The sequence below is a fragment of the Primulina huaijiensis genome, chromosome 18, assembly GCF_012295235.1.
Source record: "Primulina huaijiensis isolate GDHJ02 chromosome 18, ASM1229523v2, whole genome shotgun sequence".
NCBI classification, from domain to species: Eukaryota; Viridiplantae; Streptophyta; class Magnoliopsida; order Lamiales; family Gesneriaceae; genus Primulina; species Primulina huaijiensis.
Genome location: NC_133323.1, coordinates 319,269 through 343,617, shown reverse-complemented (window position 1 = coordinate 343,617; position 24,349 = coordinate 319,269). Strand labels below are relative to the sequence as shown.

General features: G+C 40.8%; 1 protein-coding gene across 4 annotated transcripts; it reads left to right on the top strand.

Moving 5' to 3' along the window:
- Positions 1-896: 896 nt before the first annotated feature.
- LOC140963864 (early nodulin-like protein 17) lies at positions 897-23,962 on the top strand. Of its 4 annotated transcripts, XR_012172773.1 has the most exons (6): positions 897-1,056; positions 1,209-1,301; positions 14,310-14,408; positions 15,076-15,235; positions 22,889-23,112; positions 23,264-23,431. XR_012172773.1 is itself a non-coding variant. In XM_073423329.1 (3 exons), exons 1-3 carry the CDS (start codon positions 22,350-22,352, stop codon positions 23,497-23,499), a joined length of 651 nt encoding a protein of 216 aa, XP_073279430.1. In that variant the 5' UTR covers positions 22,334-22,349; the 3' UTR covers positions 23,500-23,962. The 4 variants fall into 4 exon arrangements, 2 of the variants coding, with proteins under 2 accessions (XP_073279430.1, XP_073279431.1); XR_012172772.1 differs by lacking the exons at positions 897-1,056; positions 1,209-1,301; positions 14,310-14,408; positions 15,076-15,235 and adding an exon at positions 22,331-22,458 and having other exon boundaries at positions 23,264-23,777; XM_073423329.1 differs by lacking the exons at positions 897-1,056; positions 1,209-1,301; positions 14,310-14,408; positions 15,076-15,235 and adding an exon at positions 22,334-22,525 and having other exon boundaries at positions 22,889-23,127; positions 23,264-23,962.
- Positions 23,963-24,349: the final 387 nt, after the last annotated feature.

The following is a 24,349-nucleotide window of genomic DNA, read 5'->3' as shown; positions in this document are numbered from 1 at the left end:
TTCTCCTCACAGTTTCATCCCGAGGGCTTTTTTGCTTTAGGAGAACTATTTTGTTTAGAAAGATTCTCATCCAGTCATTGATTTTGATAAGTAATTTGTTATATATAAATTATTTTGAGACTCATTTTTATGATAATTTGTACCTGCAGTATTTGCTTCGACGCCTTTCCGCTAGGTCCAAAAGCGAGTGGTCAGAAATCTCGCAAGATTTATGTTGGCAACCTTTCTATTGATGTCAGAGAATCGTAGATTGAAGACGTATTTTACGAGGCCTGATTAAGCATTGAAATTCTCTATTCTCTGCTTCTGTGAGGGTGCAATTACTCTATGGCTTCGTTCTTCTGTTTCATCCAGGTTTACTTAATCATATTCATCCTCCGAGATTCTAATTTCACGTGCCGGTTCTTTTTTTTATTGGTATCATCAACTTGCGTCACTAACTTTATGTTTTAAATTCTGCAGTTAATGATGGGGAGATCAAGCTTTTTGAGAGCCTTTCTACGTCTGATAGTTTCATCCACTACGTATAAAAATGAAAATTGAGGCACACGCGACTTTTTCTTCTCTTGGAGATTATGTGACCTTTCTTTCAAACGAAGATAAGTGATTTTTCTATGCCTTCTTTTTATCGCTTCAATATTGGTGGTAAAAGAAAGTTAGATAGTTAAAAATCCTAGAACCAAGTCATCTAAACTTTGGCGTGAGAACTTGATTTTTGTAAATTAGTTCTCCTAATAGTTTTCATCCCGATGGATTTTTTGACGTTAGGAGAACTATTTTGTTTAGCAAGATTCTCATCCCGTCATTGATTTTGTTAAGTAATTTGTTAAAAACTCATATTAAAACATTATTAATTATTTTGGGACTCATTTTTATGATTAATTTGTACCTGCAGTATTTGCTTCGGTGTCTTTCCTCAAGGACCGAAAGCGAGTGGTCAGCAATCTCGTATGATTTATGTTGGCAACCTTTCTGTTGATATCAGATAATCGTAGTTTGAAGTCGTATTTTACAAAGCCTGCTTAAGCATTGCAATTTTCCTTTCTCTGCCTCTGGGTGGGTGCAATTATTCTCTGACTTCGTTCTTCTGTTTCATCCCGGTTTACTTTATCATTTTTATCCTCTTAGATTCTAATATTAAGCGCAGGTTCTTTTTTTTATTGGTATCATCAACTTGCATCACAAACCTTATGTTTTAAATTCTGTAGTTAATGACGGGGAGATCAAGCTTTTTGAGAGCCTTTCTATGTCTGATAGTTTCATCAACTACGTATAAAAATGAAGAAATTGAGGCATACCAGGTATGCGCCACGGTTTTAGACACTCTCTCTTTTGCTCACTTAGCACTAGCATATTTTCACGCTTAAGTTTGCTCTCCGGACTGACTTATGCATCGGAGGGGACAAGCTGGAAAACTCTCTAGCGCCCCCAACCCTGCTCTCATTTGTGCACAGCTCAGGAACCCGACCCGACCTGTTTAGATGTGAAGATTTGAAGACCCGCTCTCTATACCGAACCCGGTATAAAATTTTGGTATCATCAATTGGCGCCGTCTGTGGGAACTTGAATAAAAAAAGAGATGAGATGGTGAATGCTGAAGATATTTCCAACGGTAGCGAAGTAGACCGGAATAATAATGGAAGCCAAAGCCTCACTGTGGCCGATCTGACATGGCTCATTACAGCCACAGTGGAGTAAGTGTTGCCAGGCACGGAGAAAGAGGTTCGACCCCCTCACCCTCCGAGCAGGAGGCACAACTAGCCGAGATGAAGAAACTGAGAGAGGAGATTGACCAGTTGAAAGATAATCGAAATGAGAATCTCCCTCCAACGACCCGGGCCATACCGTTCTCCGCTGAAGTGCTGGCTGAAGAACTCCCTAAAAACTTTAAATTCCCAAATATTGCAGAATATGAAGGGAAAGGGGATCCCAAGGACCACCTGTCACGGTTTGAAAATGCCGCACTCCTCCACCAATACTCGGACTCCATCAGATGATGAGTCTTCCTTACAACCCTGATAGGATCGGCCCAGCAATGGTTCAACTTGCTTCGGCCCGGCGATATCAAGACCTTCTAGGATTTTAATCGTGCTTTCCTTCATCGTTTCGCCAGCAGCAAGAAACACCTAGTCACTCTTTTCAGCCTTTTTTCTATGAGACTACAGGAGCACGAGAGGGTACGAACATACATGCGACGGTTCAGCGCTGTGGTTATTGAAGTTCCATCTACCACGTCCGATATGTTAATAAGTGCATTTGTTCAGGGGCTCACTACGGAGGATTTCCTGAAGTCATTAATAAAAAAATCAGCAATATCTATGACGAGCTCTTGGCCCAAGCGGATAAATAAGTCAACCTTGAAGAAGTCCAGCTCGCCCGAGCTCATCAACGGAAGGACCCAAACAACAGCCCCAGAAAAACCAAACCTATCAGTTCTGCCCCTCTACCGGACCGCTCCTCTCGGGCAGAGCCCCTGGGCCAGTTTGCTGACCCCATTCTCAGTGTGAGAGCTCATTTCTTCAAATCCCAAACAAATTCCCCAAGTCCGGCCCAGTTTTATTAATTAAGTAAAAAAAAAAGATAATCATCATCATCATCCAATTTTCCCTTCTCTTTCCGTAACCTTCTGCCCAAAAGTTTCAAACTGCCGCTGCCGCTTTGACCGTCGATTGTGGCCACACTTGTGATCAAAAAAGTTAAGTAAATACATATTTGGAAAGCTCATGACGAGAGCTATCCATTGATACCACTTTTGCTAGGTAAAATCATGACTTCCGAAAAACCGTCGGAAACTCGCCACCTTTTTCGCCGTTAAATCTTCGCCGTACGTCGTCGGAGTTCAAAAATTTATTGAGGGCTTTTGTTCTCTGGGTCGTAGGCATCATTTTGGTATATATATTGAGGTACAAATCATGCATCCAGAAATTGTTTAACTCCATTTCTTGGTTAAGTTTGGTATCGATTTTGATATTTGTTATATTGTTGATTGTAGGTACAAGAATTAAGCCGATTAGAGGTATCTATCAAATTTTCAGAATTTATTTGGACATATTCGAAAATTCAGAATTTTATAATTGGGTTGTCGAATTTTAGTGTTCAATAATTAGGTGTTCAGATGCTATAGAATTTTCGTATATTAATTTTGAAAATATTAAAGCCTAAATTATGGACTTTTGGAATTTTAGGCTAAATTGTCAAATATTGGAAAGATAAATGGAACTTGATATGAAATATATTATTTGCAACAGGATCGGATTGTTCGAGAAATTCTTATAATATATTTTAGTGGTAAATTAAGTATCAGTTGAGGTACGTATGAACTGTTTTATTATGACGTATATAATGATATGGAATGACGTTAAGTATTTTGTAATGAGTTGTGGCGTGCCTTATGTGCTTCTGTGAATAACGTGATTGCATTCATGCATTTATTTGAGTAGATACTATTAGTGCATAGCATTTCAAGCCTTGACTCCGTTGATTGCTATCATTATTAATCTGTTGAGCTGTTGAGTCATCTATGGAGCGAGTGATAGGATTAGATCACTCTTGACATCTCATCGATGGTGCGAGTGATAGGATTAGTACACTTCTGATGATTGCACGAGGACTGACCGGGTCGCTACCGGACCCTCGATGCTACGTGCATGGATGAGCGGCGGCTTGATGTTTCGTTGCTGCATTCCTGGCACGGGTGGCCAATGTTCTTATTGCTGGTGCGTTTCATATGGACTCCATTTTGGTATCCGTTATTTCGTTGCTACCGACACGCATTGCATTGCATTTTACTTGATTTTATTTCATGTCAGTTATATTTGTCATAATTTTACTAGCTCGTCGTATTGGGGCCTGACCCTTCTTTTCTTTTATACTGTGGTTGTTTTTGATGCCATAGCTGGTTATCCAGGAGGCTTTGACACGTCTGGTGAAGTGTCAGGTAGCGGTGCCCATTAGTTGGGTTGTTGATTGAGAATTTCCAGATAGATGTATATATATAGTACATATATGTGGGTATTATATCATCGAGTCATACTTTTGACAGGGAATGCCCTGTGTGGCTGTACTGGTATTTTTACAATGTTTTGGATTGATAATTGTGTGATCGAGCCTTGTCGGCTCTGCATGTGTTAGTCCTGGTCAGTGCGGTTGTAGGTTTGTGAATTGATGTTATGACTTTATTTCGAGTATATAAATGTTGTTTGTGTTGTTTGGAAATTTTTGGGATGTTCTACTTACGGGGAGAGGTCATGCCGAAATTTCTATTGGCCCAAAAGAAAAAATTTTAGTCGCTTTCGTTGTTTACATTAACGAATCCTGTTTGTTTGGTCATTAAAAGCTAATCAGGAGCACGGGCCCCCACACTCAGGGCCCTCCAAATATATGAAAACAAACACCTTATACAGAGGCCCCGGGGAAGTGATCAAGGGCCTCGGAGACCCAGGTCAGACAGATATTGCGACTTCCACAAAGATTATGGGCACACCACTGACAATGCAAACATATGTGCCATGAAATAGAACTCATCGTTCAGCAGGACGCACAAATGAGAGACATTCTCACCCATCAAGGGTCGGACTACCGACCGCCAAAAAGGGCTAGGGAAGGTCCCGACCCCAGAGATAGAAGAAGAGGAAGCCAACCCCGGGATGAACAATACCCTCTCCCGGAGCAAAATCAGCCAGGGTCTAACCTAAGATAAATAGTAAAAGGATGACGAATATGGAAATCACTGTGACAAAAGTCCGGACATGACCTCTTATATCGTTCGGGACAGGGGACCTGGCTGGATTGTCCGACTCTCATAATGACGCATTTGTCATCCGGGCCGTGATGGCTAATTATGAAGTGGCTCGGATATTCGTCGATTCTGGAAGCTCTGTCAACGTGCTCTTCCAAGAAATTATGGATCAGATGGACTTGGGAGAATACAAAGTAGAGCTAGTGTCAACTTCACTGTTTGAATTTACTGGACATGCCATTCGACCGATAGGCAAGATAAATTTTCCCCTCACACTCGGGGAAGCTCACACTAGGAAAACCAGGATTATCAGTTTCGTAATCGTGGACGCCTCATCGGTGTATAATGCCATCCTTGGCTGACCAGCTATGACAGCTTTCTCGGCAGTCGCCTCAGCTCTACATCAGAAAATCAAGTTCCCGGTTGGCAATGAAGTCGGAGAAGTAAGAGGGGATTAGAAAGTAGCACGAAAATGCTTTGTGGAAGAAGTGCGGGTTGAACAGAAGACCACCAAAACCGAGCACCCAAGCAAACCAAGGCCCTGGGAGCACGACCATTTGAGTTTGATAGAAGACACCGCAGATGGCCTCGGAGGAGAGTGCGAAAAAATTATCATCTCCTCCCCGGTGGAGGTGGTTAAAATAGCAAAAAATTGGAAGAACCCCTAAGGAGTCAGGTGATAATATGCTTGCAGAAAAACAAGGATGTCTTTGCTTGGTCCGTGGCCGACCTCATGGGGGTCCAAAGTGAGGTAATGGAGCATAAACTGAACATTTCAAATGAATTCCGACCCGTCATCCAAAAGAAACGCCATTTCGGGCCGGACAAAGATGCCATCATTCGGGAACAAGTGGAAGATTTGTTAAGAGCCGGACACATCTAGGAAGTACATTTTCCGACATGGTTGTCAAATGTTCTCCTGATGCCTAAGTCCTCGGGAAAATGGCGGACGTGTGTGGACTTTCGTGACCTGAACAAAGCGTGCCCCAAGGACTGCTATCCTCTTCCTAGGATAGATCAATTAGTAGACTCCACAGTAGGCCATGAATTGCTGAGTTTCTTGGATGCCTATCAGGGATACCATCAAATTCCACTGGCGAGGGAAGACCAGAGCAAAGTGAGTTTTGTCACATCCACAGAAACCTATTGCTATGTTGTTATGCCATTCAGCCTTAAAAATGTCGGGCTTACTTATCAAAGGATCATGGACCGAGTGTTCAGAGAAAAAATAGGAAAAACTGTTGAAGTGTATATGGACGATATCCTCATTAAAACAAGGGTAGACGAGCACTTTATAGCCGACCTAGAGCAGACCTTCTAGACACTTCGCGATTACAGGCTCAAGAAGAGGGATTGAAGCCAACTCCCAGAAAGTTCAGGTTCTGGCCACCATGGGCTCCCCCCGCAATCTCCAAGAAGTCCAAAGGTTGTCTGGGAGGATAGCCGCCTTAGCCCGATTCATAGCTAGGTCGGCTGATCGAAGTTTCCCCTTCTTTAAGGTGCTCCGGAAGATGAAAAATTTTGAATGGAACGAACAGAGTGAAGAGGCCTTCCAGGAAAGGAAAGCATATTTGAAAGAACTGACCGTTCTCAACAAACTAGTCCGAGGGGAAGAGCTGTTGGTCTACTTGTCAGTCACTCTTCGGGCCACCAGCTCGGTCCTGGTCAGAAGAGAAGAAACAACCATCAGTCGGTTTACTTTGTCAGCCATGCACAGAGAGGGCCCGAGCTAAATTACACAACCCAAAAGAAAAGTAGCTCTGGCTCTGGTCGTTACGGCAAGGAAATTAAGGCCTTATTTCCTATCACACCCCATAACAATCCTCACTAACAGTACCCTGAGCATAATCGCAGCACCCGGACGCCTCAGGAAGATTGATCAAGTATGAACCCTGAACAGGAGCGTAAGCCTTGGCCGATTTCCTGGCGGAAACGGTACAGCTAGAGCAAGAGGAACATGGGAAGATTTTCGTCGATGGATCTTCTTGCCAGACAGGAAGCGGAATCGGCGTTGTGCTTGTCTCCTCATAGGGAGAAGTGTCTGGAATTTCGGTCATGTTGGATTTCAGACCATCGAATAATGAAGCAGAGTATGAGGCACTCTTGCTAGGACTCAAAGCAGCCCGCAATCTGGGGATTTCCCGAGCCATCTTATACTCGGATTCCCAACTGGCTGTCCAACAGAGTAATGGGAAGTTCGACGTGAAGGATGATAAAATGAGATATATGCTCAAGTGTTGGACAAAGCCAAGGAAGGAATCTCCGAACTCATCTTGGATTTGATCCCCAAGGTGAACAATCAGAAAGCAGATCGATTGGCCGGACTGGCCAGTGCTCTGGATCGAGCGTCCGAGCCCGACCCGATGGGCCGAGAGCTCATCTCTCAGCTCGAGCAATTGGATGACGTAATTTCCGAGGTGGCGGAAGGAGATTTGAGATACGATATCCACCAATATCTAAACAATGCAAGACTGCTCGGAAAAGAAAAAAACGAGGGAAATAAAAAGAAGGGCTCGCCGATTTGTAATGATCGGGGACATCTTATTCAAGAGTTCTTTTTCCCAACCACTCCTGAAATGCTTTGGAGAAACAGAAGCTAATTACGTTCTCAGAGAGATACACGAAGGATGCTGCGGAAATCATCTAGGAAGCATTGCCTTTGCCCGCAAAACATTACTGGCCGGATTTTTTTGGTCGACTTTGAAAAAAGATGCCTCCTTCGTGGTTAAAACTTGCCATAGCTGTTAGAAACATACCAATCTACAAAAAAAGCCAGCAGAACTCATGAAGGCAGTTGTCGCTTCATGTCCGTTTGATCAATGGGACATGGACATTGTTGGGCCCTTCTCAATGGGCTCGGGACAATTGAATTTCTTGTTGGTCGCGATTGATTACTTTTCCAAATGGGTAGAGGCCGAGCCACTAGCCAGGATCACAGAAAGCGAAGTCTTGAAATTCATGTGGAAAATATCGTGTGCCGATATGGAATACCTCGGAGACTCGTTTTTGACAATGGGAGACAGTTCTGCGGATCGAAGATTTGGGCCCGGTGTGAAGAAATGAAGATTCAACAGGTGTTCACATCCGTGGCCTACCCCCAAGGCAATGTACAAGTCGAGGTCATCAACAGATCGATAGTACAGGCGTTGAAAGCTCGGCTAGGGGAGGCTCAGGGCAACTGGGCAGATGAGCTCCCGAGCGTACTCTGGTCTTACCGAACCACAGCCCGGACCACGACAAAAGAAACACTATACAATATGGTGTATGGAACGGAGGCAGTGCTGCCCGCCGAGATTGGACAGGAAAGTGTTCTGATTATGGGGTATGGCCCAGACAATGATAACCTCCGGGCCATTGATTTGAACCTCGTAGAAGAAAAAAGAGAAAGAGCTAGAGTAAGGATGAACGCTTATCGCAAGAGGATGATCCGAGCTTACAACAAAAGAGTCTATCCACGGATCTTTAGATAAGAAGATTTAGTAATGAGAAAGATCCAACACCACGGGGAGAGAGGAAAACTTGATTCTAAGTATGAAGACCCCTTTAAAGTAATAGGGAAAGCCGGCGTCGCAGCCTATTATCTGGATGATGCGAAAGGAATGAAGAGTAAAAAGCCTCGGAATGCTCAACATTTGAAAAAATATTACGTTTAAATGTCCATCACTATGTATTTTGCGTTTTAATATGCCTATTATTAATTTATAAAGTTTTCAGTATGACAAGTGGTTTATCCTTAGACTATTACAATGATACAAACAAAGTCCGCGAATTTGGCAAATCTCAAAAGGCCCGACCACCAGCTCGACACCACACAAGGCCCACGAATGTGGCACTCATACAAACAAAGTCCACGAATGTGGCAAATCTCAAAAAGCCTGACCACCAGCTCGGCACTACACAAAGCCCACGAATGTAGCACTCATACAAACAAAGTCCGCGAATGTGCAAATCTTCTAAAGCCCGACCGCCAGCTCGGCACCACACAAAACCCACGAATGTGGCACTCATACAAACAAAGTCCGTGAATGTAGCAAATCTCCAAAAGCTTGACTGCCAGCTCGGCACCACACAAAGCCCAGGCATGTGGCACCGACGAGTGCGGCGTTCACGCAGACCAAATAGCCAAAAATTTGGTTTCAAGTTTTAAAGGCTAGGACAATCATTCAGCTCGGATTTATACTTATTACTTAGCAAAAAATTTGGTTTCAAGTTTTAAAGGCTCGGATAGCCATTCAGCTCGGGATTATACTTATTACTTAGCCAAAAATTTGGTTTCAAGTTTTAAAGGCTCGGATAGCCATTCAGTTTGGGTCTATACTTATTACTTAGCCAAAAGTTTGGTTTCAAGTTTTACAGGCTCGAATAGCCACTCAGTTCGGGTCTATACTTATTAGCGAAAAGTTTGGTTTCAAGTTTTAAAGGCTCGGATAGCCATTCAGTTCGGGTCTATACTTATTACTTAGCCAAAAGTTTGGTTTCAAGTTTTAAAGGCTTGGATAGCCATTCAGTTCGGGTCTATATTTATTACTTAGCCCAAAATTTGGTTTCAAGTTTTAATGCTCGGACAGCCAATCAGTTCGGGCTTATATTTATTGCTTAGCCAAAAATTTGGTTTCAAGTCTTAAAAACCTGGACAACCATGCAGTTCGGATTTTATGTTTGCAAAAAAAAAGGGTTTAGAGCGGAATAAGAAATACGAAGCATAAGGAAATTATCATAAACGAGCTCAGTACGGAAAGAAAAGTGCCGAGCACGGCTTACAAAAAAAAAGAAAAAAAAGAGAAGAGATAAAGAGGGAAAAGTGACTAAACTAAACTAAACTAAAGAGGACTAGGGCTCGGTCGTTTCTCCAACCTCCGGGCCCCGCCCCTCCTGATCGGACACCTCGTCCTCCTCGGGCATGTCATCCAAAGCGTTCTCCGAGTCCAAGAAAGGAGCTGGGTGCTCGGCTTCGGAGTAACCATTGGCCCGGAACTGGGCCAAGCACCCTTTGAACCCTTCTTTGAAATACACTACGGTCTTCCCAACGCAGAGTCTTTCGAAGTCTTGGGACTGGATGAACTTCTCCTTTTTCCTAGCTCATGTGGTCTCGGCCTCCGCCTCTTAGGTCCAGGATCCTCCACTCGGCCGTCTTGAGAATGTCTTGAGCACCCTCCAGCTCGGACCAAATGCCTTGAAGCTCATCATCGTGCTCGGCCTTCAGGGCCCGCATTCGCTGGGTCAACTCCTGATGCTGAGCCAGGATGTCATCCATGCTTATGCAATGGTCCAGGCCTCAGTCCAGACCTTGTGGGCTCAGATTGTATAGTCATCGGCCCAGGCAACAGTCTGAAAAAAAAAGAGAAAAAAAACAGTTAGGGAGAGAAGACCCGAAAAGCATAACACAGAAACATAATAATAACGAAGCAAAGTATACCTGCATCAGCCCAAGGGCTAGGGATTGCTCGACCAAGGAGTCCGAGGGGGAGCGCAGAATCCTTAGGTCCAGGGAGGAAACCAAGTTCTAGACTATCCCTAAGGCCTGCGCCCATCAGGCTTGGCCAGGAAGGAGACTTCCGGGCTGCGAGGGGCCCCAAACCCCTCTAGAATCACCAGCTCGGGCTGGGAGGGGGCCTCATCTATTTTGTCTTTGCCTTTGCCCTTGGGAGTGCTGGGGTCGGAGGACCCTACCTATGTCCCCCCTCCAGCCCCACTTTTTTCTTGCAAAATTTATATTTACAGAGTAGGTTGTCCTCTACAAGACTCTCAATATTAAAACACTTAACACTCATGACTGCTAGGAAATTGGTAAGGTCATGAGTAGGCACGGCAGGGGGGGTAAGGATTGTAAAATCCATGACCCACTCTATATCGCAATGCCACAGCTTGGTGGACTTAACAAAGAAATAACGGTTATGCCACCCCTTGTTGGAGTCAGGCTTCCCTTCAAAAATTTGTGCTCGGTGAGGATGGATAGGTAAAAATAGATCAAAGCGGTTTTCTTTATTTGGATAAATTGTAAAAGGTTCCCGATCCCAATGGGAACCTAGAAAAACCTAAATAAAACACCTAAAGCTAAGAGAGAGAGAGCTAAAAGAGTTAGAACTAAGTTGGCTCGAGCAAATTTGGAAATAGCTATATGTGGTTTGGAGGAGTTTGGGCACGGGAAATCTAAGACTCATCTCCACTTGGTCAACGTAGAATGTGTGGTAACCCTCGGGGGGAAGATGAGCTCGGTCCGTCCGACTAGGAATGTGTAGTTGGTACCTACGGGGCATGCCCGTCGCTCGACTCTTTTCTAATTGCGGTCCCTAGGTCGGGATCTAAGTGGGAAGCCAGAACCTCATACCACGGCCGGCCCTCCTCCTTCAATCGGACCTCATTGGCCTTTAGTTGCGTCAGTCTTTTTGATTTTTCTGCACGGGTCTCAGGGTGAGGGGGCTCGGGGGTCTCACTCTCACCCCTCCTTTCCTCGGCTTCTAAGGGCTCAGAGGGTCCTGGCTCGGATCTAGGGGGTTTGAACTCACCCGTATGGGAGAAGGCCTCGTCTAGGTAGTCTAATAGCTCTTGGATATTGGACTCATCGGGAGAAGACATCTTAAAACCTAAACACCAAGTTAGAATGAATAATCTTACTGAAGAGAGGGTCGGATTTTAAGGGCTCGGGTATGAAGTTGGCTGGTCGGGAATTTGCTTGAAATTTCGGCAGAATAACAGCTCGGGCGAGAGGAAAGTAAGAATGTGCTTCGGAGACCCCATATTTATAGAGAATAGGAGGGCCGAAACAGCCGTCCGATCAACCAAAATCAAGGGTCTGAATTTTCTTGGGCAGGCATACTGTCACCTCGGGAACCAAGCTAGCATAGAATCTTGGCCGTCCGTCTATTCTTCACACGGATCGAAACCAGGACCGTCCGATGTGCCACGGAGGGTCGAAGAAACACACTAAAAAAAAAAGAGAAATAAGAAAGAAGGAGGAGGAGCACGGAAAAACGGGCTCGGAATCCGACCAGATTTTTTTTTTTTGAGACGAAACTAGATTATATTAATAGATAAAATTTTACAAAGTTAGCGGATGAGTAATCCGCAAAAATAGATAGAACACAACTAAGAAGGTAATATCCGACTAATTTCATGCCCATACATACTTCCAATCCCTAATCAAATCCAAAATAGTCAAATGACTAAATTCTTTAATACTTATTAACCAACTTGCAACCCTGAACTTAATTTTGTCCCAGATTTTTTCCGTTGTTTCTGACACGTCTTCGAATATTCTTTTATTTCTCGCCAACCATATAGACCACATCGTGCAATGTATCATAACGTGCCAGAATGTCATAAATTTTCTGGTTGTCACTCCTCCCGGCTTCATGACAATCATATCTGCAGCTGTCCTCGGAAAGATCCACTGAAAACCCAATTCAAGCAATACCTTATTCCAAATATCTTCTGAGAAAGAGCAATGCACTAACAAGTGATCCTGATTTTCCTCGTGCTTCCAGCATAGAGCGCACCATTGGGGACTTAAAACACATAGAGGCCACCTTCTTTGCATCGAATCGCAAGTGGATAATTTCCCCAGAGCAACAATCCACGAGAAAACCTGAACTTGATCGGTACTTTCCAGATGTTTTCAAAGTAAGAAAAGTAAGGGAAAGATGAAAAAAGAAAGAAGGATTTATAAAAAGATCGAACTGAGAATATACATGATTGCCCAACCATACTTTAAAATCCCCCACTCCCCTCTGTAATCTGACTGATTCTAGAACCCCTAGGAGATTAACAAACTCACCCACTTCAACTTCATTTAAATTTCTTCTAAATCGGATGTCCCAATGCAAAATAGTGTTAATCCCACTAGACTGTTCCACCAAAAAACTATTGATCGGTTTATTAGTAATGGAAGAAATCTGAAAAATAGAAGGAAACCGCTCTTTAAACGATGACCCCCCTCCCAAACATCTTCCCAAAAACGGATGACATTACCCTCTCTCAATACTGCACCCACCAATAGATGAAAAGCCGGATAAGACCGAGAGATACATTTCCACGGGCTTCTAGATGTCGCATTCCTTGCCAATCTCACATCTCATCCATTCTCTTGTAGACCATAAATGCTTATTATTACCTTTTTCCACAACGGATCTCTTTCCACCGACCCTCTCCACCACCATTTCCCCAACAATGCTCTATTTCTCAAACAAATGTTCCCCAAACCCAATCCTCCTCTATCCTTCGGTCTTGTAACCTGTTCCCATCCAACAACATGACAATGCTTGTCCCCGTCTGCCCCATCCCACAAGAAATCCCTCATCACCTTTTCCATCAATTTCTCCACCCTTCTTGGCACTTTAAATAAGGACATGAAATAAGATGGCAAAGCGCTCAACACTGATTGTATCAAAACTAGCCGTCCCCCCCTTGAAAGAAAGGCTTTTTTCCATGTAGCTAGCTTTCTTGCCATTTTCGATAAAACTGGTTCTCAAAAATTTACCTTTGTGGGATTACCTCCCAATGGTAACCCGAGATAGTTAATTGGCCAGATCTCTTTTTTACATCCAATTGTTTGTGCCAAAGCATCCACTTCATCTTCCGGAAAATTGATTCCCAACACCACACTCTTATCCAAATTTATTTTCAATCCAGATTGAAATCCGACCAGATTTTCTTAATCTAAATCTCATACTTTGTTTAGACTAGAGGAGAGGGGTATTATTGATGTCTCCTAAAGTTGGACGGATCCGAGCCCACACCAAGAATGATCCATAACACTATCAAGGGTCCAAGCCCATGATCCCTAACACTATCAGGAGCCCAAGCTTACAAAGGGGCCGGGAAACCCCGAGCCCATTAAAAAGGTCGGGAGTCTTGAGTCCCAAAGTTTTTTATGGATATGGAGATATTCTCATGGATAGATAAGGATCCCGATAAATCCGGGATTCGGGTAAATCTAATCAGGATAAGGCAAGAGTCCAAGTCACCGTCAGGATAGAGTCCTAGTGTTTGAAGTCTCCTAGCCCAGGTAGAACTGTATCTCGACGGGAATCCTACTCCAGCAAGGTAACTAAATCTCCCTCTATAAATACCAGGTATGTGTCACAGTTTTAGACACACTATCTTTTGCTCACTTAGCACTAGCATATTTTCAGGCTTAAGTTTGCTCTTCGGACTGACTTAAGCATCGGAGGGGACACGATGGAAAACTCTCCAGCGCCCCCTAACCCTACTCTCATTTGTGGAGAGCTCAAGAGCCCGACCCAACCCGATCCATTCAGCTGTGAAGATTTGAAGACCCGCTCTCCAATCCGAACCCGATATAAAATTTGGTATCATTAGTGGTGAAAGAAAGTTAGATATTTAAAAATCACAAAACCAAGTCATCTAAACTTTGGTGTGAGAACTTGATTTTTGCAAATTAGTTCTTCTAACAGTTTTCGTCCCAAGAGATTTTTTTACGTTAGGAAAACTATTTTGTTTAGCAAGATTCTCATCCAGTTATTGATTTTGATAAGTAATTTGTTATATAACTCATATTAAAACATTTTAAATTATTTTGGGACTCATCTTTATGATTAATTTTTACTTGCAGTATTTGCTTCGACATCTTCCTCAAGGACCGAAAGCGAGTGGTCGACAATCTTGAATGATTTATGTTGGCAACCTTTCTACTGAAATCAGAAAATCAGAGGTGAAGGCATATTTTACAAGGCCTGATTAAGCATTGCAATTCTCCTTTCTCTGTCTTTTTGTGGGTGCAATTACTCTCTGGCTTCATTCTTTTGTTTCATCCAGGTTTAACTTTATCATTTTCATCCTCCGAGATTCTAATTTTACGTGCCAGTTCTTTTTTTTATTGGTATTATCAACTTAGCCTTATGTTTTAAATTATGTAGTTAATGATGGGGAAATCAAGCTTTTTGAGAGCCTTTGTGTAAGGCTTGACAAGAAGTAACTTTCTATGTCTGATAGTTTCGTCCATTACGTATAAAAATGAAGAAATTTAGGCAGACATGACTTTTTCTGGTCTTGGAGATTATGTGACCTTTCTTTCAAACGAAAATAAGTGATTTTCCTCTGTCTTCTTTTTATCGCTTCAATATTGGTGGTGAAAGAAAGTTAAATAGTTAAAAATCTTAAAACCAAGTCATCTAAACTTTGGCGTGAGAACTTAATTTTCGCAAATTAGTTCTCCTAACAGTTTCATCTCAAGGGATTTTTTTACGTTAGGGGAACTATTTTGTTTAGCAAGATTCTCATCCAGTTATTGATTTTTACAAGTAATTTGTTATAAAACTCATATTAAAACATTTTAAATTATTTTGGGACTCATCTTTATGATTAATTTGTTCCAGCAGTATTTGCTTTGACGTCTTCCTCAAGGACCTAAAGCGAGTGGTCAATAATCTCGCACGATTTATGTTGGCAACCTTTCCATTTATATCAGAGAATCATTGGTTGAAGACGTAATTTACAAGGCCTGATTAAGCATGGCAATTCTCCTTTCTCTGCCTCTGTGTAGGTGCAATTACTCTTTGGCTTTATTCTTCTATTTTATCCAGGTTTACTTTATCATTTTCATCCTCCGAGATTGTGATTTTAGATGTCGGTTCTTTTTTTTTATTGCTATCATCAACTTGCGTCACTAACCTGTTACCAATTAAAAACAACAAGCATTGTAGTATAATATAAATCAAAAACTAATTTATTACTCATAATCAACCATAAAATTGTTTTTATAACGTGAATTATCGAAACGATATAAAACTATGCAGAAGCGTTTACAACGGAAAAACAAATAAACTTAAAATGTCATATTTAATTTGGTTGTTTTTTTTAACATAACCGAAGTCGGAAACTTTGAAGTCTCCAAAGCAACAGATTTAATAAAAAGATTGAACCCCGAGACTCGAGATGTAATTATGTAATTAAATCGTCCAACCAAAAAATGAAGAAAGAAGAAAATTTAAAGTTAAATATTTGACAAATGACAAGATTACAAAATACGATATAGCAGTAGAAGTAATGCGTGTAAGTGGATCAACTGTCCATTGAAATAAGATCCATACAAGAAAAAACATTTGTTATTCGTTTGTTATTAATGGCATTCTAAAAACGTTCGAGTCGAAATATGACTTTCAAATTAAGTTTAGAATTAGTGGATGATGGCAGAGAAAATTTTAAGTTAAAGTTGTAAATTGAAACAATATATATTTAAATTTGGTTTTTTTTTTAACATAACTGAAGTCGGAAACTTCGAAGTCTCCAAAGCAACAGATTTAATAAAAAAATTGAACCTCAAGACTCGAGATGTAATTATGTAATTAAATTGTCCAACCCAAAAATGAAGAAAGAAGAAAATTCAAAGTTAAATATCTGACAAATGACAAAATTTCAAAAATACGATATAGCAGCAGAAGCAATATGTGTAAGTGGATCAAAAATACGATATAGCACCTTAGTCAAACATCTACCACTGATAGTACATAGGAATGTCAGAGTACATGGAATAATTTGTGACAATTTCAAACAAGTGAAGTAATTCTTGACGCATTTTAGCCTCCAGCTCCCATGTAGCTCTTCAGTCCCATGTCTACTCCAGTGTACCATAACCAGTGGAATCGTCTTATTTCGAAGTTGCTTATCCTTTCGATCAAGAATCTGTCTAGGATACTCAACATAGCTAAGAGAATTGTCCAACTCTACATCCTCGGGTCTTAGAACATGAAATGGATCCGGCTCATACTTCCGCAGCATAGATACATGAAACATATCATGTATAATAGCCAAATTCTGCGGCAAGTCCAATCTATAAGCCAATAAGCCGATCCTCTGAACAATAGTGTATGATCCAATATAACGTGGAACTAACTTTCCTTTCCGCCCAAATCTCATCGTGCCACAGAACAGTGACACTTTCAAGAAAACTTGATCGCCAACATGAAATTCTAAAGGTCTACGTCTTTTATTTACGTAGCTAGCTTGACGATCCTGAGATGCTTTCATTCTTTTTCTAATCAAATTAATCTTTTCATTCATCTCTTCAATAAACTTAGGATGTACCAATGGTTTTTCTCCAATCTCATTCCAACATACGGGCGATTGACACCTTCTACCATACAAAGCTTCGAATGGTGCCATCCCAATGGTTGTTTGAAAACTATTATTATTGTAGAATTCAACCAATGGTAAAGATTCTTGCCAGTTTCCACCAAAATCCATGACCACTGATCGTAACATATCCTCCAAATTTTGTATAGTCCTCTCTGTCTGACCATCTGTTTGAGAATAATAAGTTGTACTCATTGCCAACTTAGTACCCAAATCATTCTGAAGACTACTCCAAAACTTGGAAGCAAATCTAGGATCTCGATCAGATCTACTGGAAATCCATGCAATCGAATAACATTATCCATATATAATCGTGTCATTTTATTATAAGCATAAGTACGCTGTTATGGAATAAAATGTGCTGATTTGGACTATCTGTCGACTATCACCCAGATAGCATCACAACCTCTGTTTGATCTGGGCAAATGAGTCACGAAGTCCATTGCAATATGTTCCCAGTTCCATTGTGGTATTTCTAAATTTTGTGACATACCCGCATGTTTCATTCTCTCGACTTTAACTTGCTGGCATGTCAAACATCTCGCTACAATTCAGAAATATCTCTCTTCATCGTATCCCACCAGAAATATGGCTTCAGTACGTGGTACATTCTATAACTACCAGGATGAACACTATAACGCTGCAATGCGCCTCTTGAAGCAATGCTTCTCTAAATCCTGTGACATTTGGTGCCACTAACCTGTTATTCGTTCGTAAACAACCATCTGATGAGATATGATATTTATCTGGGTTACCAGACAAAACCAAGTCTTTTGATTTCTGAACATGTGGATCATTCTTTTGAGCTTTCTTGATCTTCGAAATAATCTTCGGCTCAAATTGTAAAGCAGAAACAATAAAATGATTGCGTTTCGGCTGAAAATTCTATCCAGAAGTACATAAATCATCATAATTCTACCAGACATGGATAGATGCTATCATAACATCCTCATATTTTCGACTTAATGCATCTGCAACCTGATTCATTCTTCCTGGTTGATATTGAATTTCACAGTCAAAATCCTTCAGTAAATATAACCATCATCTCTGCCTCATATTCAGTTCTGATTGAGTAAACATATATTTCAAACTCTTATGATCTGAGTAGATAATAAACCGCTCACCATATAAATAATGTTGCCAAACTTTTAAAGCAAAAACAATGGCTGTTAGTTCGAGATCATGAACAGGATATCGGGATTCCTGTGTTTTCAATTGCCTTGAAACATAGGCAATAATTTTTCCATGCTGCATTAAAACACATCCCAAACCTTTTGATGATGCATCAGTACAAACCACAAATCCACCTGATCCAGATGGCAATGCCAACACTGGTGCTGTTGTCAACTTCTTTTCCAATTTAAGAAATCTCTTCTCACATTCATCTGGCGAAATAAATCTTGCATCTTTCTTGGTAAGTTGGGTAATAGGTCGGGCAATATGTGAAAATCCTTCAATGAATCGTCTGTAATACCCGGCCAATCCCATTAAACTTCGAATCTCCGGTATATTGGTTGGTCTAGCCCAATTCAAGATTGCTTCAACTTTACTTGGATCTACTTATATTTCTTGGGCTGATATCACGTGACCCAAAAATGTAACGTTATCATCCAAAATTCACACTTCGATAACTTAGCATACAATTGAGAATCTCGAAGTGTTTGAAGAACCAATCATAAATGCTCCTTATGTTCCCGTTTTGATCTCGAATACACCAGTATATCATCAATAAAACAATAACAAACCTATTCAGAAAACTTCTGGACACTCTATTCGTCAGATCCATAAACACTGCAGGTGCATTTGTTAAACTTAGCGGAATTATTAGAAATTCATAATGCCCAAATCTAGTTCTAAAAGTTGTTTTAGGAACATTGTCTTCTCTAACCCGAAGTTGATGGTATCCTGATCGAAGATCTATCTACGAATAAACAGAATTTCCTTGAAGCTGATCAAACAAGTCATCAATTCTAGGCAGAGGGTATTTATTTTTAACTGTGACTTGATTGAGCTGCCTATAATCAATGCATATCCTCATGGAACCATATTTCTTCTTTACGAATAGTACAGGTGCTCCTCATGGTGACATACTAGAGCGTATATAACCCTTTTCGAGTAAATCATGTAACTGCTCTTTCAATTCTTTCAGTTCTGCAGGAGCCATTCTGTACGGCGCTCTAGAGATCGGCGCAGTACCCGGCATTCAAGTCGATGCTAAAATCAATTTCTATGTGCTGTGGAAAGCCTGGTATCTCCTCAGGAAAGACATCAGGGAATTCTTTCGCTACTAGGATATCAGACAATTTTGGTTATTTCTTTGTAGCATCCACAACATAAACCATATATCCCTCATTTCCTAAAGATAATGATCTAAACATTTCCATCGCTGAGACTAACGGTATCTTAGCAGGTGATCTTCGACCATAAAAATTCCATTTGCTACCATAGTATGGCCTAAATCGTACTACAGCATGAAAACAATCTACAATGGCTCGATAATTGGACAGTGTGTCCATATCAATGAAACAATCAAAATCATGCATTGGTAATACAATCAAATTTGTGATCATAATGCTATCATCGAAATGCAAAACAATCTAACACAATTTGCCCAGATGGAATAAATCGACCAGCTGGCGTAGACACAGATACAGTTTCATGAAATGGTGTAGTTCAAAGTTCATATTCATCAACATAATCAGATGCAATAAATGAATGAGATGCTCCAGTATCAAATAAAACTCTTGTAATGTGATCGTAAATAAGACAAGTACCTGCGATCACCCCGCCTGGAGCCTCTCTAGCTTGATCCTCAGTCAAAGCATACACTCGGGCTTGTTGGGGACCCTGAAAAGACTGTGGCACATTACCTCTGACCTATGGGTGACTAGACTACTGGTATGACGGTGCAAGAGCAAAGGGTCGCTGAGATGAACCATCTGGAAAACTACCTTTGCATAAGGCAACTGTTGTGGCTGCATATCCATGTGCACTACTCGGACAAGCTCTGGCATAATGCTCTGGCTGACCACAACTGTGACATGATCCATATACTCCACTACACTGTTCAGTAAAATGTTTGCCCCCACATAGATCACAGAAAATCATGGGGTACTGTCCACCTATCACACTCTGTGAACTGCTAGAACTAGATGAACGGGACTGATATTTCTTTTTGAATTGTTTTCCTTTCGGTTTGAACTGTCTCTGCTTCTGCTGTTGGTATGACTGCTGAGGTGGAAACGACGGTGTACTAGCTGAAAAATATGAACAGCCACTAGGTATCTGTGGAGCCTATGGTTGTTTACCTCGTCTCAATCTTGTCTCAATTCCAATCGCCTTGTCCACGGCTTCTACATAAGTGGTAGGCGATCCAGCCATGATCATAGCATGTATCTGATAGTCTAGTCCTTCTAGGAATTTTGAAATTTTTCCTTTTTCACTGACAACCACATGTGGTACATAAGTGAGAAGAGCAGAATGTTGTCGAGCATATTCTTCAACAGACATATTTCCCTAAACTAGTCGATGAAATTCTGATTCTCTGGCTGAATAGTAGTACGGTGGAGCATATTCTTGGAGAAATTTAGCACGAAACACCTCTCAAGTCAGGGACGTAGCCAGAAAATATTTTGATCCTGGGCTGAATGAATCGATAAACAAATTTGCTTGAGATATCATCATTAGTTGGAGAATGCTCATCTCTAGTTGATGTACTAGCTTTAGGTTTAAAAATATATGAAAACATATTTTTCTTCTTGCCTCGTTGAGCTTCCATTGAAAAATCAATCTATTATATCACCCAATCAAAAGAAGCAAATTTGCTGTTAACACAATTTAACAAAGAAATATATTATTCTGAGATGCATACCATGATCATATCATTGTTGCCCCTAAAAAATGAAAAGCAAACCATTCATCAAAGAAATGTATTGCCAAGGATGAATCTCAAGCATTTTTCACTGCGCAGTATGACTCTTAACATTTTATAATACTAAAATTTCAATGCACCGTGGCTTGTACATTTGAATCTTAAATATGGGAAAAATTTAAACAGATGGATCCATGTGAAACCAGGAAAGAAAAATAAAAGGAAAAAAATATCTCAACCAATGCTAAAAAGGCAGACCTCTTTCACACATAATTAGTAAATATTACTACTTGAAACACTAAGCACCAAACTAACGCATAAGATTCTCAGAAAAGCCATTCTAAATAAACCAGTTCATACTACAACCAAACAATTTTCAGAAAATCCATTCAAACTAAGACCAAACAATTTTCTTTTGCACGCACCGCTAAGTAAACCAATTCATACTAAATGAATAATAATTCCTAGAAAATATTTACACAAATAAAAGTTCAATTACCTCAGTTTTTGCGGAAGACGAACCGCCAAGATCTCCCATGAGAATCTCACTCCCCTCCGTATCCATTTGTTGGAGATGAAGATTTTTTGTGCAGAGAGAAGCCCTTGTGAGACGGCTATGAAATAGACTGAAAAAATGGGCTCAAAAAATTTACTAAGAAGGCTAAAATTTAATATAAAAAAACCCAATACATATTACTACTTTGGGCCAAAATTTTAGCCTGGGCGGCTCCGTCCCTGTCTCAAGTAATCTGACTACCTGTTTGCTGCAGTACATTGGTAGTAGCCTCCCACCAACGTTGTGCACAATCCCGTAGTTGGAAAACTGTCATAGTCAACATTCTATCAGAATCATAATGTATTGTGTTAAACAAGAATTCCATGAGAATTTCGCAGGATGCATATTTTGAAATTGAGCTACAGCCAATTCCATTTCATCAACTCTATGCACCAACTGTTCTACCTCTGCATCAGCTTTATCAGCTACCTCTGCAGCAGGACGCCCGCGTCTACCTCGAGGAACTCTGTCATTTCCTCCGATATTATGTGCCTCGGACTGCTAAGCCACTTGTTTTCTTTTCCCTTTATTTCCTCTTGTTGCCATTCTACAGAATTTAAGGTTAAATTCCCAAAATATTCAATAACTTTAACATAATCCAAAGCACCGAAATAAAACTCAAATGCGTAGTCTACATGTCATATCCCTAAGATACTAACATGTAATTTATTCCAAGCAAGAGCAAATGATTTCAAATAATCAAACACATGCGCACAAATTTCTTGTGCCTAAACTCGAGTGTATTAAATCTAGTACTTACTTAAATTTTTCGGCGACCAGGGCGGCCAGAATCGGCGATCAAAGGTGGCGATGGTGATGGTTGAAGGTTTGAGGATGGTNTTATCTTTTATTCTTTTGGGATACAAAACTTGACCCGATATATTTTATTTCAACTTTCGTGTGTTATAAAATTTAAATATGCATTTTGATATCATCTATAATCCGATATTTTCTAATACATATTTTAAACACACAATTTAATTATCTGACTTAATTAAAAATAATTAAACTTAATTATTTTGAATTCCTGAATTTAAAATAATTAAACTTAATTATTACCAAATAATATATAATTAAATCGGGTCATTACAGTGATGTTGCCGGAGGTCGCTGTGGTGCGTTTCATTGTAGGCGGCAACATGGGCTGGAGTCCCAATGTCAACTCTACCCACGCCAAGAATTTCTACAATGGGGATTGGCTATGTATGCTTTCGTCGTTTTTCTTGATTTTCAGATCTACTGTCTTCTGTTTCAAGATTTGGAGGGTTGGGTGAGATTTTATCTTGGAAATTAAATTAGATGGAAATAGACTAAGTGATGGGAGCAGAATTTTGAATGCCTTTGCTTCGGCCTTTTTGTTTTAAAGCATGGTTAGCTCATAGCTGTCAAGGTAGAGCTTATCGTTCACATTTCACACAACGATTGAGATGATCGCCACATGTTTTTTTAAATATAAAAATTAGTAACTTTGATTGTCTTTTAAAAAAAATATTTAAGCTCAAGGATCCCCAATCGAAATTTATGTTTGGCGATTGATTATTACGAACTTGCTATACAAACACCATTCTTGAGAGTATACGGCTAGGAATAACTGCTGATCTCAGTTAGTGACTATCTGCCACTTTTTTCCTAGTTTTCGTGTACGACAGGACCAGGTGAACGTGCTAGAAGAGAACCGAACTGACTACGAAAGCTGCAATTCCGACAATTTCCTTCACAATTGGACTACCGGTGCTGGAAGGGACGTGGTTCCACTAAACGTGACAAGGACTTACTACTTCATCAGCGGTAAAGGATTCTGCTTCTCAGACATGAAACTGGCAGTCAATGTTGAAGATCCGCCTGCGCCTTCAAAGAGTACTGGTTCTAACAGTTTGTTTACTTTTATTGCCAGCTACTTTGGTTGTTTGTTGTTTTCAATATTTGGGTTCACATGGCAACTTTTTCATGATCCACATTCCACAATTATCATCGACTATTCATTTTCACCATAAATATTGCCTTGCAGGAACACAGCAATTTCCGCCACTTACTGCTCCACCTACAGTCATCCTAGTTTTATCATTCACTCCAGCACCTTCGCCATCTAAGCCTGGTGGTGTTCTCGGATTTTCACCAGCTAATGGACCTAGTGGAAGTGTCTCCGGCTCTTCTAGTTCTTGCTCGTTGATGAACCGGTTGTCTTGTTTACCAATCGTCCTTGTGTTGGGTTTTGCCAAGTTTGTTTTGTCCATTCCATTGTAATGTGGAACATTTGGTTGGGCCATTCATTGAGCCCATGTTGATGAACAGAAAGAGTTGGTGTTAAAGTCGATTTTGCTTTCTAAAATTGCGTTCTTCTCTTGTACTGTAGAAGAGTATAGATAGGCATAGCAGTAGCTTCCTTTTGTAACTTGGCACTCATTTTTCAGATTAGCATAATGAAGATAGAACAATTCTCATCACAGATTGTTACTATAACATGGTTTCAGAGAGATCCTCTCCCACCAATCTGCGGATAATCTGGTATTTTTTAATTTTGGTTTGTCTTCGACCGCATATTCTTCTCCAATCGACATCTTTCTCCAATCGTTGTTCGTTCGCTTCGATTGTGTGTGTGTGTGTGTGTGTGTTTTTATATGGCGACCAGACTTGATGTGAATGATCCGCTCTACATTCATGCCTCGGATGCTCCAGGCATCACATTGATCAATGAACTACTCACTGGATCTGAGAATTATGCAGTGTGGAGTCGAGCTATGCTCATTGGATTGCGAGCTAAGAATAAATTGGCGCTTATTGATGGTAGTTGCAGGCGACCTGAGGCAACTTCTGCTATCTTGTTGCCGTGGGAGAGATGCAACACCATTGTTCTCTTGTGGATCATGAATTCTGTGTCGAAGGAGATCTTTTTGGACATCGTTTGCTCAACAGATTTGATAGTTTGGAATGATCTGAAAGAGCGCTTCGACAAGGTTAATGGATCATGTATTTTTTCGATTCATCGGGAAATTGGACGATTAACACGAGGAAGAACTATGATTTCGACATATTTCTCAAAACTTCGACAGTTGTGGGATGAATTTGGTTCATTTGTAGCCTTGCCTATACATTT

Bases quoted from the DNA above. Each gene is read 5' to 3' on its own strand.
- LOC140963864 (XM_073423329.1), top strand. From the start codon at position 22,350: ATGTTGCCGGAGGTCGCTGTGGTGCGTTTCATTGTAGGCGGCAACATG. The intron at 22,526-22,888 runs GTGAGATTTTAT...CTTTTTTCCTAG, and splicing joins TTCAAGATTTGGAGGGTTGG to TTTTCGTGTACGACAGGACC. The intron at 23,128-23,263 runs GTTTGTTTACTT...ATTGCCTTGCAG, and splicing joins AAAGAGTACTGGTTCTAACA to GAACACAGCAATTTCCGCCA.